Source organism: Strongylocentrotus purpuratus, unplaced genomic scaffold (genome assembly GCF_000002235.5).
Source record: "Strongylocentrotus purpuratus isolate Spur 01 unplaced genomic scaffold, Spur_5.0 spur5_contig_858, whole genome shotgun sequence".
NCBI classification, from domain to species: domain Eukaryota; kingdom Metazoa; phylum Echinodermata; class Echinoidea; order Camarodonta; family Strongylocentrotidae; genus Strongylocentrotus; species Strongylocentrotus purpuratus.
The window spans coordinates 2,280,991-2,296,341 of record NW_022145566.1 but is presented as its reverse complement, the minus strand read 5'-3'; the positions used below and the strand labels follow the sequence as shown (position 1 = coordinate 2,296,341).

The 15,351-nt window shown below is 35.5% G+C and overlaps 1 protein-coding gene across 1 annotated transcript in view; it reads right to left on the bottom strand.

Moving 5' to 3' along the window:
* Nucleotides 1-7,117: 7,117 nt before the first annotated feature.
* Nucleotides 7,118-15,351, bottom strand: part of LOC100888739 (neural cell adhesion molecule L1) — a 48,457-nt gene continuing 40,223 nt past the window's right edge. Inside the window, exons 16-20 of the mRNA XM_030998189.1 lie at nt 14,882-15,137; nt 13,736-13,896; nt 10,505-10,723; nt 9,705-9,960; nt 7,118-7,391 (exon numbers count right to left, since the gene is read on the bottom strand). Of these exons, the coding sequence (XP_030854049.1) occupies nt 7,249-7,391; nt 9,705-9,960; nt 10,505-10,723; nt 13,736-13,896; nt 14,882-15,137 (1,035 nt within the window). The 3' untranslated portion in view covers nt 7,118-7,248. The remainder of the gene's footprint in view (nt 7,392-9,704; nt 9,961-10,504; nt 10,724-13,735; nt 13,897-14,881; nt 15,138-15,351) is intronic.

The following is a 15,351-nucleotide window of genomic DNA, read 5'->3' as shown; positions in this document are numbered from 1 at the left end:
TCTCCTATCTGTAAAAGGAATATTGAAATCTAAAGCAAGTTCATCAAATAGCTTGTTGCCAGGAAGAGGTGGGTTAAATAAGTCAGAAATGGTAAAAACATTTCTATCATACCAGGATGGGAAATCAAAATATTGCTTAGATTTTGAACGAATAGATCTGTTGTACCAAAGAAGCTGACATCCAGTCATTTCAGAGTATTTTGAATCATAAAATTCTATAGTAGCCTTTTCTCTAAATAAATACCAAGAACATAGTGATTCAGATAACTGTATGTTACCCAGCGACCTCAAAACACTCTCAGGGGGTGAGCTTTCCATAGGAGTAAGACATCTCCATTTATATTTTTCAAAAAAGATAATTCAATAGCCTTCCAAAGAGCATTAAAATTGTCACCAAGTAAATTTCTCACCCACACCATCTTTTGAGCTATAGAGAAGGTGAAAGGGTCAATCATACTAAGACCAGCCTGATTGTAATCATTGCACATGACCTTTCCCTGAACTCTGTCTCTGCCTCCATTCTAAATGAACTTGAAAAATATTTGATTCAACTCTTTGAAAAAAAAGAGTTGGGGATTTTAATACAAAGAGCAGAGAAAAGGTATATCAATTGGGGCAGTACAAGAGTCTTAATCACACAAACTTTACCTATCAAAGAAAGATTTCGCATTCACCAACAATTAATGGTTTGTTTCATTTGTTTCAATTTATCTTTGTAGTTTATTTCAAAAATTGAGTCAACATTTAAAGATAGATTCACTCCTTAACATTTAAATAGATTTCTTTTCCAAGAAATACTAAGATTAATTGTTGACAGCCCTTTTTGGATCCAATCCAAACTGCTTCAGTTTTATTGATGTTGATTTTACAACCAGAATACTGACCAAACTTAGACAAAGTATCGTAAAGCTGACTAAAAGAGTTATCTGATCAATCTAAAAAAACACACCGAATCATTTGCAAATAAAGAAATCTAATTTTTGTGCCAGAGTTGGTAAAAGAAAAATCCTGACAAAAACTCAATATTTTAGGATAATGCGCTAATTTGTGCATGTTTTAATGTCCCGTTATGTCATCCATAATTTACAATCTTCGATAACTTTAAGTTTGCTAATGCGTGTTTTCGCGTGTTTTTTGTATTTTTGCAGTTTAGTGGAAAAAAGGATGAAATTACACAAGTTTGGGTTCGCTTGTTCTACTCTTTACACATTCAACAATCAGTGAGAATCATTGAAAGGGACAGCAAACGTGAGTGATACTATTTTCTGATGTAGAAATTCTAAATCCTGAAATTTCATGCGCTCTTTTATCCCATCACCAGGCCAACAGTTAATTGCAGTTTAGCGCATATAACTTTTCGGCGGCTTGGAGCATAGGGTCAAAGGAGAGTGGTGATCCAGTCCTTCTCTTTCACGACCCTGGTCGAATCTAACCCATATTCATTTTGGCAGAAAATGGTACCCGTTATAGGGACTTCCATTGTAAGCGCAACCTACCCAGGTCGAAATTCCATTAGGATCCGATCCTATTGGACCATCAGAAACCATTAGAGCTATTGGTGTCTAATGGTTTCAATAGGGAAAGTGAAATGATGGACCCACAGAAACCATTAGAAAATATCTATTGGACCAACACAAACCCACAGAAAAAATACTGATGGACCAACAGAAAGCTTCTATTGGACCAGCATCCACCCATGTCTTCTATGGGTTTATGTTGGTCCATTAGATATGTTCTTCTATGATGGGTTTCTGTTGGTCCATTCGATATTTTCTATGGGTTCCTGTTGGTCCACTAGAGATCTTTCTATGGGTTTCTAATGGTCCCATATTCTGAATTCCCTATTGAAACCAATAGTCCAATGGCTTCTATTGGTAAATCAATAATGATCAATCAAAATCGATTTTAGCAACTGTCCACCAAAAAAAAGTATATTCCAATCTCAATTGCATTAACTCCATCACATAGATCACTTGAAGTGAGTTTAAGAATATCCTTTATTTTAACAGAATGCTTGTACTATTCTATATAATAAACATACATGAATTGTTTCTTGGTTAGTATTTTATAGTAATCATTATAATCAATATATCTATTGCTAAATCGTGAATGAAATTGTAACATGATTAAACAAATAAGCTTTTGGTCATTAGTTGCCAAAAGAAAATAAAAATCACAAAATCGATGTACATTGTCATAAGTTGCTTAACAAATTATGATAAATTTAATTTTCTGTGAACACGTATAAAGTAATCATGAATATGCATGAGATAGATTTAGCTGTTGGTTTCTATTAGTTTATATTGGACCTATTGGTTTCTATTGGTCCTATTGGTTCTATTGGTTTCTATGGGTCTTATTGGTTTAAATTGGTCCTATTGGTTTCTATTGGTCCTATTGGTCCTATTGGTCCTATTGGTTTCTATTGGTCTTATAGGTTTATATTGGTCCTATTGGTTTCTATTGGTCCTATTGGTCCTATTGGTTTCTATTGGTCTTATTGGTTTCTATTGGTCCTATTGGTTTCTATTGGTCATATTGGTTTCTATTTATATTGGTTTCTATGGGTGCTATTGGTTTCTATTGGTTTCTGATGGTTTGAATGGTCTCTATTGGATTCAATTGTATGGGTCCAACAGAAACCAATAGACTCCAACAGAAACCATTAGAGACCAATATAATTTTTCTAATGGTCTCTATTGGTCTCTATGGGATTTTCGACCTGGGTACGCTTAAGCCAACTTTTTGCCGTAATCCATTTGCATAAATCACGCTCTAATTACGTGCATACCAAAATAATCCCATCATTATTTTTAAAGATTTAATTCCCAGTTTCAGCTTAGTTTTTGTTTTTCCTCAGCTCTAATTTCTAGTAAATGTTGCACGCTTTCTTATACTTCCCATTGTACTCCAGCCTCTTTAGCCTTTTTGGTTTAAAACCCATCAGTTTGTTACAATCATGTAGGCCTACTAATTGAAAGAAGAACTTGTGCATGGGAAAATCCACTATAAAAAGCCGACTGAGCTAGCAGCACCCAGGAGCAGCACATAATAGCTAAGAAACGTAATTAACAAACGTTATACAATTTGCCTCCTATTATACTTCCCCCTTCCATTTTCTGGATAGTTGTTTTTACCAGTTCCTGATTCATTTTATTGATAATCAAACTTTGCTCACCATCTTTCACATGCATTCTGTTTATGAGCTAAATCAACAGGTGTTAGTTAAAAGTGAAATTAAAGTCATCATTAAGACTTTGTCCTTATGTGATATAACATAAACATACAGATTTTTTAAAAAAGTATATTTTTATCAATAGGCCTACACGGTATGAGTATATAAAGACACGTAAAGAGTGAATAATAACAGGGATACATCATTAACTGTATCATGAATGTTGTATTAATGTTTTTCTATGATGAATATTGTATATCTATAGTTTGTATATAGTTTAGTGTACCGTGTTTGTTTTCTTTTTGTTTGTAATAGTTTTTTTGCTTTTATGTTTTAATTGTCAAGAACTGTGCGCAGGGAACCTGCTTGACATTGGCCTACATGCCTATTCATGTAGAAATAGCCAACATATCGACCAGCTCGGTTCATCAACCATCAAGCAGTAATTAAGCACTTAATCATTTCTTTGATCATTATGATTAATCCCTTCCCATGGTCGAATAAGTCCGCAGATGAGTGAGTGCTTGAATATTACATCTAGGGGCAACTTGTCAAATGTGGTCTAGCGCCATCTTTTGTTAAAAACATTATAGGAATATCTTCAACACTCATTGCCATTGGTCTTTTCTGTTACAATATTTTAAAGTCGCAAACCGATACAATTTTCAATTCAATTCAATTTCAATTCAATTTCAATTTTCAATTTCAGTCTATTTTCCATCTTTAAAAAAAAGAACAAATATAACGTGCAACTCTTAAGTTCTCAAAAGTTTAGTTTAGTTATCGCGTAGTATATTGTATGTAATGTTTATACCGTGTATACATGAATTACATAGTCAATTAATGTAAAATTTAGAATTCTTTGGGATAATAGCCCAATGTGTGTTCCAACTGGCATACATCAGGTGATTAACATATTGAAGTATTTTTCTTACTTTTTTTGTTTACTGGTATATATGACACCAAAAATAAAAAAATAAACATACAAAAAGCTTTAAAAACAAATATTTTAAATATACCCGGTATGTAGTTTTCTTTAAATGTAGAATGACACAAACTGAATATTTACTACTGGTACTAATATTTTTGAATGACAAATTATAGCTCATGATGATGATGATGATCCACAGCACTTGTATGGCGCCATTTATCTGTTTCAAGCATTCAAAAGCGCCCACTCCTCCAATAGATATGGACTACACAATTGCTTGTAATTAAAGATAATGTGAAGCACTGCAAATAATTGACATTTTTATTCCATCCATGTTGCCAGTGATGGTCCAATGGTAGAGCAGTGATCTTGTAACCGAGGGTGGGGGGGGGGGGGGGGGGGGTTCCGGGTATAAAACCGAGTTGATATGTGCTACGGCACTTTGGTAAGTCCTTTATCCTCAATACCAAGTTCCTCAGAGAGGACTTAAAACAGTCAGTTCCCTGGTTCCTTGTTCACAAGCATACACATGTATTTTTAGAAGTCAGGTAAAAAGGAGGGGAAAAAAACTCTAGATATCATCTCTTATTTAACCATCAAGAATTTTGTTCTTCTTATATTCCTACATTTCTACAAGAAATCACACAAACAAAATTCTTTTAATTATGATTGTCTTGCAGATTCATATGTTTCTGAACTTAATACCTCAAATGAAGAGTGATACACATGTAAAAACCCGAGAGAGAGAGAGAGAGAGAGAGAGAGAAAGAGAGGGAGAGAGAGAGAGAGAGAGAGGGGAGGGGTAGCAGAGGGTAAGGGCTTGAAGCACACTCACAGTGACTCAGAGGATGACATATACAAGAATAAACATCATACATAATGGTATTGATGTACAATATGATCAACATTTTATTCAATCAATTAGCCATAACAGCAGAAAGAAAATACTGAAAATATGACAACTGAAAATTAGCAGCATTATATAACTAGCACTTGATCATGGCTCGTAATTGAGAAGGCAAGGTTAAAAGACTAATAAACACAGGTTATAAACATGGTAAATACATTTTGGAATTATTGATATAATTTGCAAAATCAGAAAATTTACATTTTGTCATCCTCATTCTTTGATTCATGATTTAAAACGTTTAAAATCGAACGTTACAAAATCGTTCTACAGAAATAAGTTGAAAGTAGTAAAACATCTTCTGAATTAGAACTATGACTTATAGTAGTACTACAAATAACTTGTTGCCAACATGTCTAAATCCATGATTTTCCTGCAATAAAAAGGGGCGTGTGTAAGGGGGGGGGGGTGGGAGTAGAAGCAGTTTAGTACCCTCAGCAAAGTAGAGTTGGTTATTTCCCTCAAATCTGATTCATAGTCTACACACTTTTCTAAAAATGAATACTGAAAATTAGTGCCCTTGTCCAATATTTCTTATGCTGAAAGATTTGATGTCACTAAATTTTCAAGGAAACCAAAAGTGTCACAATGAAATGTCTGGTTAATTGTAACAAAATATGACAGATTTTTAAATTTTATATTCAAGGGGAGGGGGGAGGTTCCCCTTCTATAAAGCAATTTAATTATCCATGGTGAACCTTTGGGAGATACAAGTATACATGAAATAAAGATATAAACAGTTGCCATGGAAACATTTTTTTTTTAAGGTGAGTTTTGTAGGGTCTTGAATGTCTTAAAATGGTAATTGTTTACAACAGCGTTTCTAAGGAACTTAGAATTTAGATATTAAAAAAGGACGGCATGGTACAAATATTTACGAGAAAAATTAATAAAAAGATCCATTGTAAACCTTCTTTTTACAATCTGATACACAAGCAACGCATACAAGGTACAATTGGACACAAAATAACATAATCTCGCTAAATCCAGTGATAATTCCAAATTTCAATATAATAGTCAAATTCATAATTATAATAATTATAATACACGATTTTCCAACAAATTTCATTCATGGTCTTTTAAGTCTAGTTATGAAGCTAAATCATTGAGTTATCTAGGTCCTAAACAGTGGAATATGATTCCATAAGTAAAAACGAAATCACAATTCATACCTGGTATCTTCCTTTAGAAAACAATATAAAATCTTACTACTAAATAATTATTAATCAGCACAGTTGATTTTTTTTAATTTTTATATCTGAACCCTCTTTCATTGTTATTTTGTTTTCTTTTCTTTTCCCCCTTTATATATTTTTGTTCTTCTCTCTATTTTACTTTCTCTTGTCTTATAGATAGTTAAAGTGTTTGTACTTCGCTTATTTCATTTAATTTAATTTATTGCTGTGTGCTTACAATATTTTATATTTCTTTTTGTATTGTTTTTCATTCTTTAATGGGCGATCCAACTTCACAGGTTCTCGCAACCTTCATGGAAAGCCCCGCATATAACCTTTGTAAACATAGTTAAAATTTACCGTTACTTTGTATATTTTGATTTTTATATTGCGAAATAAAATTCAATTGAATTGAATTGAATTACTCTTAATAAAAACAATCCAATTCACCTCGTACTGATTACAAATTTAAGGCATAAATTTAAATTGAAGACGTTTGACACATCTTCTTTCTGCAAAGGAAAGGCATAAGACAGGATACTATCAAATTGCTTACAGCAAACAACAATGAGTAAAATACAGACATACATACCGGTAATATATTGATATCAAACTGTTGTATAGCTTTAAAGATAAAGACCAGTTATGGTCATGCGATTGCATTGTGAAAGAAACGTTGTGGAATTGATCAGAAAATGTTGATCATATACGTATTGGTGTGTACTGCAAGGTTCTAGAATCATCAAAATGATAAGAAATTTGGCCCAGTCTTTGTAAAGTTACAAGCACTGTGCACAGAAAGATGTATATGGGACTATATCTCTCACAGGCCAATAGATAAACTAATTTACCAAATATATCAATTAGTAGGCGGTTTCCCGGCAAAATTTGTATCATCATGTATTAGTCAAATCATATTCTTTCACATGATTGGTAATAAGAGCTTCCATTTCATTTTTTGAAATTGGGGCATTTCCAATACTGGTCTTTACCTTTAACATTTTAATATGGAGTTAATAAGAGTAATCATCACAATGGTAATATATGCCTTGTACAAAGATTAGTATATAGCTCGAAGTCTACAAGTATTGTTACCAATTGTAGGATAGGATGCGCGTTCTTGTTGGAAGGCACCAGAATGTTGTTGGACAAGCTCCCTAGAGGCTTGGTTGATGGCCTGGTCTGGGAAGTCACTGGCCAAACCTGGACAAAAAATTGCATATATGAGTTTGAATTCATTGATAATGGTAGCTGTTTTCATCTTTAAATTCAGAGTTATCAAAAGACCAAAGCAGCCAAAATAAATTCTTACATTAAATAAAAAAATTGTCAGAAAGTTGAGAAAAAATAGTTTTGAAATTACTGTACATGTATACCTCTCGTGTCATCAAATTAGCAGGAGGAAGGTCAATTGTAGCCTTGGTGAAGGAATGGGAGGGGGAGATCACAATTTTTCTTTAGATGGGTTACATGACCATATGTCTGTAGATAATCCTCCTTTTGTATTCAACAGAAAATTAAAATTAAATTTTGTTTTGGTAGAAAAAAGGTACTTGCAACCCTATGCAAGAGGAAAAAGAGAAGGAATTATGATTAAGAAAATCTAAATAAAAACTTAAAAGAAGCCAAAAGAAAAATGAAAGAAAAAAAAGAAGGATGTGACGGGGGTTTAGTCCCTGAACTGTTATTCTTTATGGCTTGGTGTATAAACTTCAGTATTCCATTTTGGCACCATATAAATCTTTTGAGCAGGGTTGAGCAATATGACAAAAATATGATGGAGTGTTCAGGGATTTTTCGTGCAGAAGGGGCATTTCTCCATCAAACATTTACTTCAACGATGTAAAATTAGAATATGAAGGGAGGGAATCTATGCGGGAACTTTCTGCAAAGCTCAGGATCCTGTGGGGTAGGTTATACCTAATATATTAATGAATCTTATGTACAAGTAGATTCAACAAATTTATAGCTGTAGTTTGAAAATGCTCATATCTTATAATGATCGTTAATTTGTTGCATCCCATTTTTGTTCAACTTGTGTACATTTCTTTTTAATCAAACGATTGTAATCATTTCGATTCAGTTGTATGAGTGCAATTATGGATTGAACTAGATAGATCTTCGACTGCTTTTGACTGCACACAGGCGAAAATCATGCCTCCGCCATAGAGCGATTTTACAAACCATAGCAGAAGCAAATTTAAAAATTCAACTTTGATTGTAATCCATTAATAGGTTCTCAGATTTTCATGATTACAAGCTATTTTTCATATACATTAACATGTATGACGTACCCTTTGATCTTTGACTTCATGACCATAAAATCTATTCAGTTCATTGGATCTGCAAGATACATACATGTCCTGAGTTTGATAGTAATCCATTCGTCGTCGATACTAATGACAATGTCTTCACAAGCTATTTTGGATACATAATGAGCCCCATGGCCTTTGACCCCATAATCTAATCAGTTCATTGGCTCTGCAAGATACACACATGACCCAAGTTTGGTGATAATCCTTCAACCAGTTCTTGAGATAACGCGATCATGAGAACAGGACGTGCAGACAGGCGCGTAGCCAGGGGGGCCGGTGGGGGCAGTCGCCCCCCAAAAAAAACGCCGGCCCCCCCAAAAAAAAGAGAGAGAAAGAGAAGAAAAAAATTAAGAGGACGTAGGAAGAAAAAGGGAAAAGGAGTCGAGAACGGTACAACGAATCGTCTTCTTTCTTTAATAATTTAATGAAACGTCAAAGCTTCCGCGCTTCTCGCGGAAAGGGGGGAAATTAAGTTCAAATTAAGGATTAAGAGTCGAGAATGGAACAACGAATCGTCTTCTTTCTCTAATAATTTAATGACAGGTCACAGCTTTCACACTTTGAAAGAGGGGGACTGAATACAGATAAGGATTAAGAGTCAGAAAGGTACAATGAATCGTCTTCTTTGTCTAATAAAACGTCAAAGCTTCTGCGCTTCGCGGAGGAGGGGGGGAATGAATTCAGACAAGGATTAGGAGTTGAGAACGGTACTTCGAGCCGTCTTCTTTCTCTAATTATTTAATGAAACTTCAAAGTTTCCGCGCTTTGCGCGGGAGGGGAAGAAACTGAATTTAGATAAGGATTAAGAGTCGAGAACTGTACATCAAATCGTCTTCTTTCTCTAATAAATTAATGAAACGTCAAAACTTCCGCGCTTCGCGCAGAGGGGGACTGAATACAGGTAAGGATTATGAGTCGAGAAAAGTACAACAAATTGTCTTCTTTCAAAGCTTCCGCACTTTGCTCGGGAGGGGGGAAACTCCCCCCTCCCTGCACCCATCCCCCTAGGGAGCGCGCTATGGACGCTCAGTAAGTGATTCGCATGCTTTGCGTGCTCACTACCGCCCCCCTAAAATGAAATCCTGGCTACGTGCTTGCGTGCAGACGGACAATCCGAAAACATAATGCCTCAAGCTACTTTGTAGCGGAGGCATACAAATAATAAAATGACACTAATGAATGAATGAAGAGTGCAACTTACAGGCTACTCCAGGGAACCCATAATGAATCTCTGGTTCGGGTCCTGGTCCCTCACTATTCATTGATCGTACAGAAAACTCAAACTCCTCGCAAAGTTTACTAGCATCTACGATGTAATTCTGGATGATTCCAGTAGGATTATCATCAGTGTTTTCTGGGTATACTGAATCCTTTGTGAATGGTTCACTTGACAGCCTGGGTCTGTACGCAACCTCGTAGTGGAAATCATCCCCACCGTAGTAGAAGGGGTGAATTGCCTGAAAACACAGAATTCAAGTTATGCTCAAGTTATGCTCAAGTAACGCTCAAGTAATGCTCAAGTAACGCTCAAGACACATCTCTCCAGTTGAAAAACTAGCTAAATTTGATGTAAACTGACTCCTGAATAAATACTGCAAATGAGTATTTCTTGGGCAGTTTGATGTTGTTTTAACTGTATATACCACAAGCATGGCATCTACAGAGTTCAGGTAATGTACATTTTGAAGCAAGCGCCATGAGCGCCTGAGCTGACCGATACCAGGGTTATAAAAGACATTGATATTATGTTTGTCAAGAACCAACAAATACACATGAATATGCAATCATTGTCTATCTTTAACTATTACAATTGAACAAAGTATTTGCATTGTTTGTTCAAAATAGGAAATAAAAATAAAATAAAGCAAATAACTGTAAATTCTTGATTTCTATATCTTTATATTAAATACCTTGATCATTATAAATAGAGACTGCCAAATAGTCGGTAGAAATGTTAAGAAAAAAAATAAATTAGAATCTCATCATCTTTTGAGTACCTACCTGCCATCTTATGACCGTCGATGTTAGGGTGGTACTTCCGTTGACTCCGCTCGGGTTTATAGAGGGTGGGGCAACTTGAGGATCGACCCTTGAGGCTACCTCCGCACTTGGTTCAGACTCCCCAATCTCGTTCACAGCAATGACTCGGAACCGATAGTCTACGAATGGCTGCAGGTAAAGCACTTTACGATAGGTTGCAAGGCCACTTGCTGTCTCGTTCTGTGAATAAGAGAGAGAGAGACAGAGACAGAGAAATACCAATAACTAAATTCAAAATCACAACAGAATTTATGATCAATAAGTGTGATAACAGCATTAGGACAAGGTGATGATGATGATGATATTGATGATGATAATGATGTTGACAATGATGATGATGATGCAGCTGCTGCTGCTGATGATGATGACCCTCGTCAAAATGGGCTGTGGAAAAATATATTTTTGCTATTTTTTACTATTTATTTCCTATTTTCATGTGAATGCACCGTATTTAAACACCATATTTTATTTAAAATAGTTTTAAAATAGCAATTGACCGCCTATTTTGTTCCTATTTCCTAGGAATTGGTGTTTTGATAACTATCAGTTTCGTGTCATTGCTGTGAACGACATTGGGGAGTTTGAACCAAGTGCGGAGGTATAGCCTCAACGGTCTGCAATAAAATTTATGAGGTGTAGCCGAGTGTATTCTGTGCCATTGTGAATACCTGAATAGCGCTGCATTGCCATAATGTCACGAATGAAAACCTGTGCATTATTTGTTCTATAAAATGGGTCGACAATCTTAATTAGCAAGGCCATAAGGTGTCTCCCTGCACCCTTCATCCATGGTTGTCATCACCAAAATGCACCCCATGCAGATTGTACCATGAAAATAGTATAGTAATAATGACTGCTTTGAGACATAGTTTTTTTTATACGCTCAAGGGGAGGTTAAAATTGCGCTATTAATATTAAAGCAGTCATTATTACTTTTATATACCAAAAAAAAGAGTCAACTTATGACACCACCTTGGCTTTTCTCTAGTTTATCTGCACATGTATCAACACAAAATTATGGCATCTGCCATAGACTTTTGTCTCAGAAAGTGAATGCGTAACAACATTCAAGAACAAAAGGCAGCAGGGTTACAAGTTCCCCAGAAATGATTTCTACTCCACAAAATAGCAGATATTCTGTGCTTTCAAATGCGTTTCGCCCTAATTTATAACATTAATGGCAACTTAAGATATGGTCGAATTGATGCACAATTACGTGTTGTAGCTGTAGCGACGTACACGTCGTATGCGCACACAATTACCAAGAACAAATGTCCAACAGTTTTCATTATGAATTTCACGTACCCTTTTGGTGTTCATGCTGTCAGTAGAATTAATCAAGTCTTGCAATTGATCATCATCGAGAAGTTGAATTCTAGGAAGAGTTTCTTCAGCCATTTTTGCCTTGTTTGGAAACTATAAGTAGAATCTAGGCCAGATTTAGTAGTACGACCGACATTTAAAAAAAAAAAAAATTAAGCTAGCGACCAATTCGCACAAACACAATGTATGGTATCCGCGCTTGCTCAAACCAGATTTTAACACGTGAACCAATGGGTATTTCAGCAAGATTGAACTATTTTCCTGATAACTGGAATTTAGCGGGGATTTTTACTGATTTACTCTAGAACTATTACATAGGTTTCGCATTTTTCGTTTATTTACGAGAATAGCTAAAACCACGATTGCAATTTCGACCAATCAGATGGCTGGATTTCTAAGTGAGGCATATAATAACAAATAATGCATGGTCACTTGATCCAATCGACGCTTCTCATTGGCTACATTCTTGAACCCATTTTATAAAATTTCATTAGCAAAAATGTAAAAATGCATATTTAAAATTTCAATATCTAACATTCAAATTATTATAGATTTATATTACAATAGATCATTAATACACAACTGATATTTCTATATATATATATGCAAAAAAAATTGCCGGCATTTAAGACTTTCCATCTATTTAGGAATTCATGATTAAGTTGTTCAATATTGATTCACATTTATCTACCAGTTTTACCAGTGTTGTTTAAGCAAAAAAAGGAAAATGCATATTTTAATTTTTCATCTTGTTGTATACTTACATTCAGATTAGATTCCACGACTGATATATACCAAACAATTTGCCCCCATTAGTTGTTAGTACTCTTATCATTATTTAGATACTAAATAAAGAAGATGATGTTTATTTAGATTTCCTATCTAATAAAAAATTGCAATTTCTTCAGAAATCAGATTACTGGGTGGTATTCTGAACATTGTTGTAAGTTTTGTGTTATCTTTTGTTGTATCTTCCAGAGATAACACAGCGCTAATATTGTTTTAAGTTGGTATTCTGAACATTTTTTTATCCCTGTGTTATCTCTTGAAGGACCGCCTCTATCTTATCTTTGACCATTGATGACATGCCATTTTTATGGACCCTACCAATCAAAATCTATTTTATATAAGCATGATAAGTAGGTCAACCAATAGGAATACTTTATGCCATATCTGAAGATGCGCCTAGCGCATACTAATCTTGGGCGTAATTAGTTATTTGAGCACTTATTACGCGCGTCATCATTATGCGCTGTTGAATGTGGATCATGAAGACAAATCACGCTTTCACTATATTGGTTAAGATGAGAGCATTAATATCCTAGCATGTAATATCTTAGAAAGTTCTCATCTGTGATGTTTCCGGTCAACACACAATCTTCTTCTAACTCGTCTATTGGCACGAAGTTGGTTCTGTGCAAAAATATTGCCGCCATTATATCACCAACGAAAGATACAACAACCCCCTACCTGTTGTAAATATTGTTGTAAATACCATGCAAGATAAGATAAGATAAAAGATACAACAACTTTCAGAATACCAATTATCTTGACATATTATCTCCCGTGGGCATATGCAAATGAGGATTAAATGCCACTTTATTAATAATACGCACAATTACAAGAGCACCAAAGTATGAGCGCAGGCGCGGCCAATAAGATGAGAGAAAAGATACAACAAAAGATAACACAAAAGTTACAACAATGTTCAGAATACCAACTTTATCTTATCTTCAAAGATACAACAATATTAGAGATAACACAGGGTTCAAAATACCGTCCCAGGACCATCATGTAGTGTGCGGTGGACTTTAGAAATACGACCCTCAACAGTGGCAAGTCTGTCCCGTGATTTCAACGGGAACTTACTGCTTGGAATTGCCAGTGCATATCTGCCCACTTGGTGTCGTACTGGATGATGAAATATTGGATAGGAGCGTTGTTGTCATTGCCAGGCTCCCAGAAAAGGTCCATTGCAAACTCCTGTTGCTTGGCCCGAAGCATCAGAATCTGAGGAGATTCAGGCCGACCTGGGAAAAGCACAATGCATCAAATATTAAATAAAGCTTCTCATCAACGTTTTTTTTTTCCACACCAAAATACTGTATAAACATGACATCTGTTGTTCTTATGGCTATACTTCAGTATTCCATTGTGGCATCATGTATATATTCAAGCAGGGTTGAGTATTATGACAAAAATATGATGAGCTTTTTCATGCAAGCAAACATCAAGAAGTTTTAAATGGTAAAACGCGCTATGTCGGCTTCAATTTCAATGACTAACGCAGGGCAAGCAGCGTAGCAGCCATGCTGAACCCGCTCAAGTGGCCAAGATTATAGGAACGCAAGGCACAGGCTAAGGTGGTGATGATCTATCACATCACCAACTTGCTGATAGACATAACCCACACACTTTCCTCACTCCATCTACATCCCTGCACAGAGGGCATTCTAAGAAGATCATAGTTCTGTTTGCCAGAACTCTGGTCCACCAGAGGAGCTTCTTCCCGGATGTAATAAGTCTCTAGAACTCTCTCCCTCAGAACACCATTAATTGTACCTCTGTTAACAGCTTCAAGCAAGAGGTACCAGTACAAAAGACCCAGCTCCGCTAAAAGGGTAATTGTTTTTACTTGACTTGATCAATTACTGTACCTTTTATCAGACATTAATGTACACACATCTGCACTGCACCTCAACAGTATCACAATACACCTGACGGTGAACTATGCAGGCATTTACTGCAAAGCTTAGGACCCTGTGAGGTAGGTTATACCTTATACATTAATGAATCCTATATATACAAGTAGATTCAACAAATTTGTTTATCTTACAATGATCATATATATATTTTTGTTTGTGTTCAATTTGTGTACATTTCTTTTTAATCACACGATTGTAATCCATGTCAAATTCGTTTGTACGACTGCAGTTATGGATTTAACAAAAAAATAAAAAATAAAAAATAAAAAATAAAATGGCACTATAATTATGCATGAAGAGTGCATCTTACAAGCTTTTCCAGGGAACCCATGATGAATCTCTGGTTCGGGTCCTGGTCCCCCACTATTCACTGATCGTACAGAGAACTCAAACTCCTCGCAAAGTTGACTAGCATTTACGATGTAATTCTGGATGATTCCAGTAGGATTATCATCAGTGTTTTCTGGGTCTACTGTAGCCTTTGTGAATGGTTCACTTGAAATCCTGGGTCTGTATGCGACCTCATAGTGGAAACCATCCCCACCGTAGTAGAAGGGGTGAATTGCCTGAAAACATAGAATTCCAAGAAACCATCAAGTTATGCTCAAATACCGCTCAAAACATGACTACTGAGTGAACACTGCCAATGAGTATTTCTTGGGCTATTTATGGTTGTTTCAGCTGTATATACCACAAGCAGTGCATCTACAGAGTTCAGGTAATATGTATATCATATTTTGGAGCAAGTGCCATGAGCGCCTGAGCTGGCGGATACCAGAC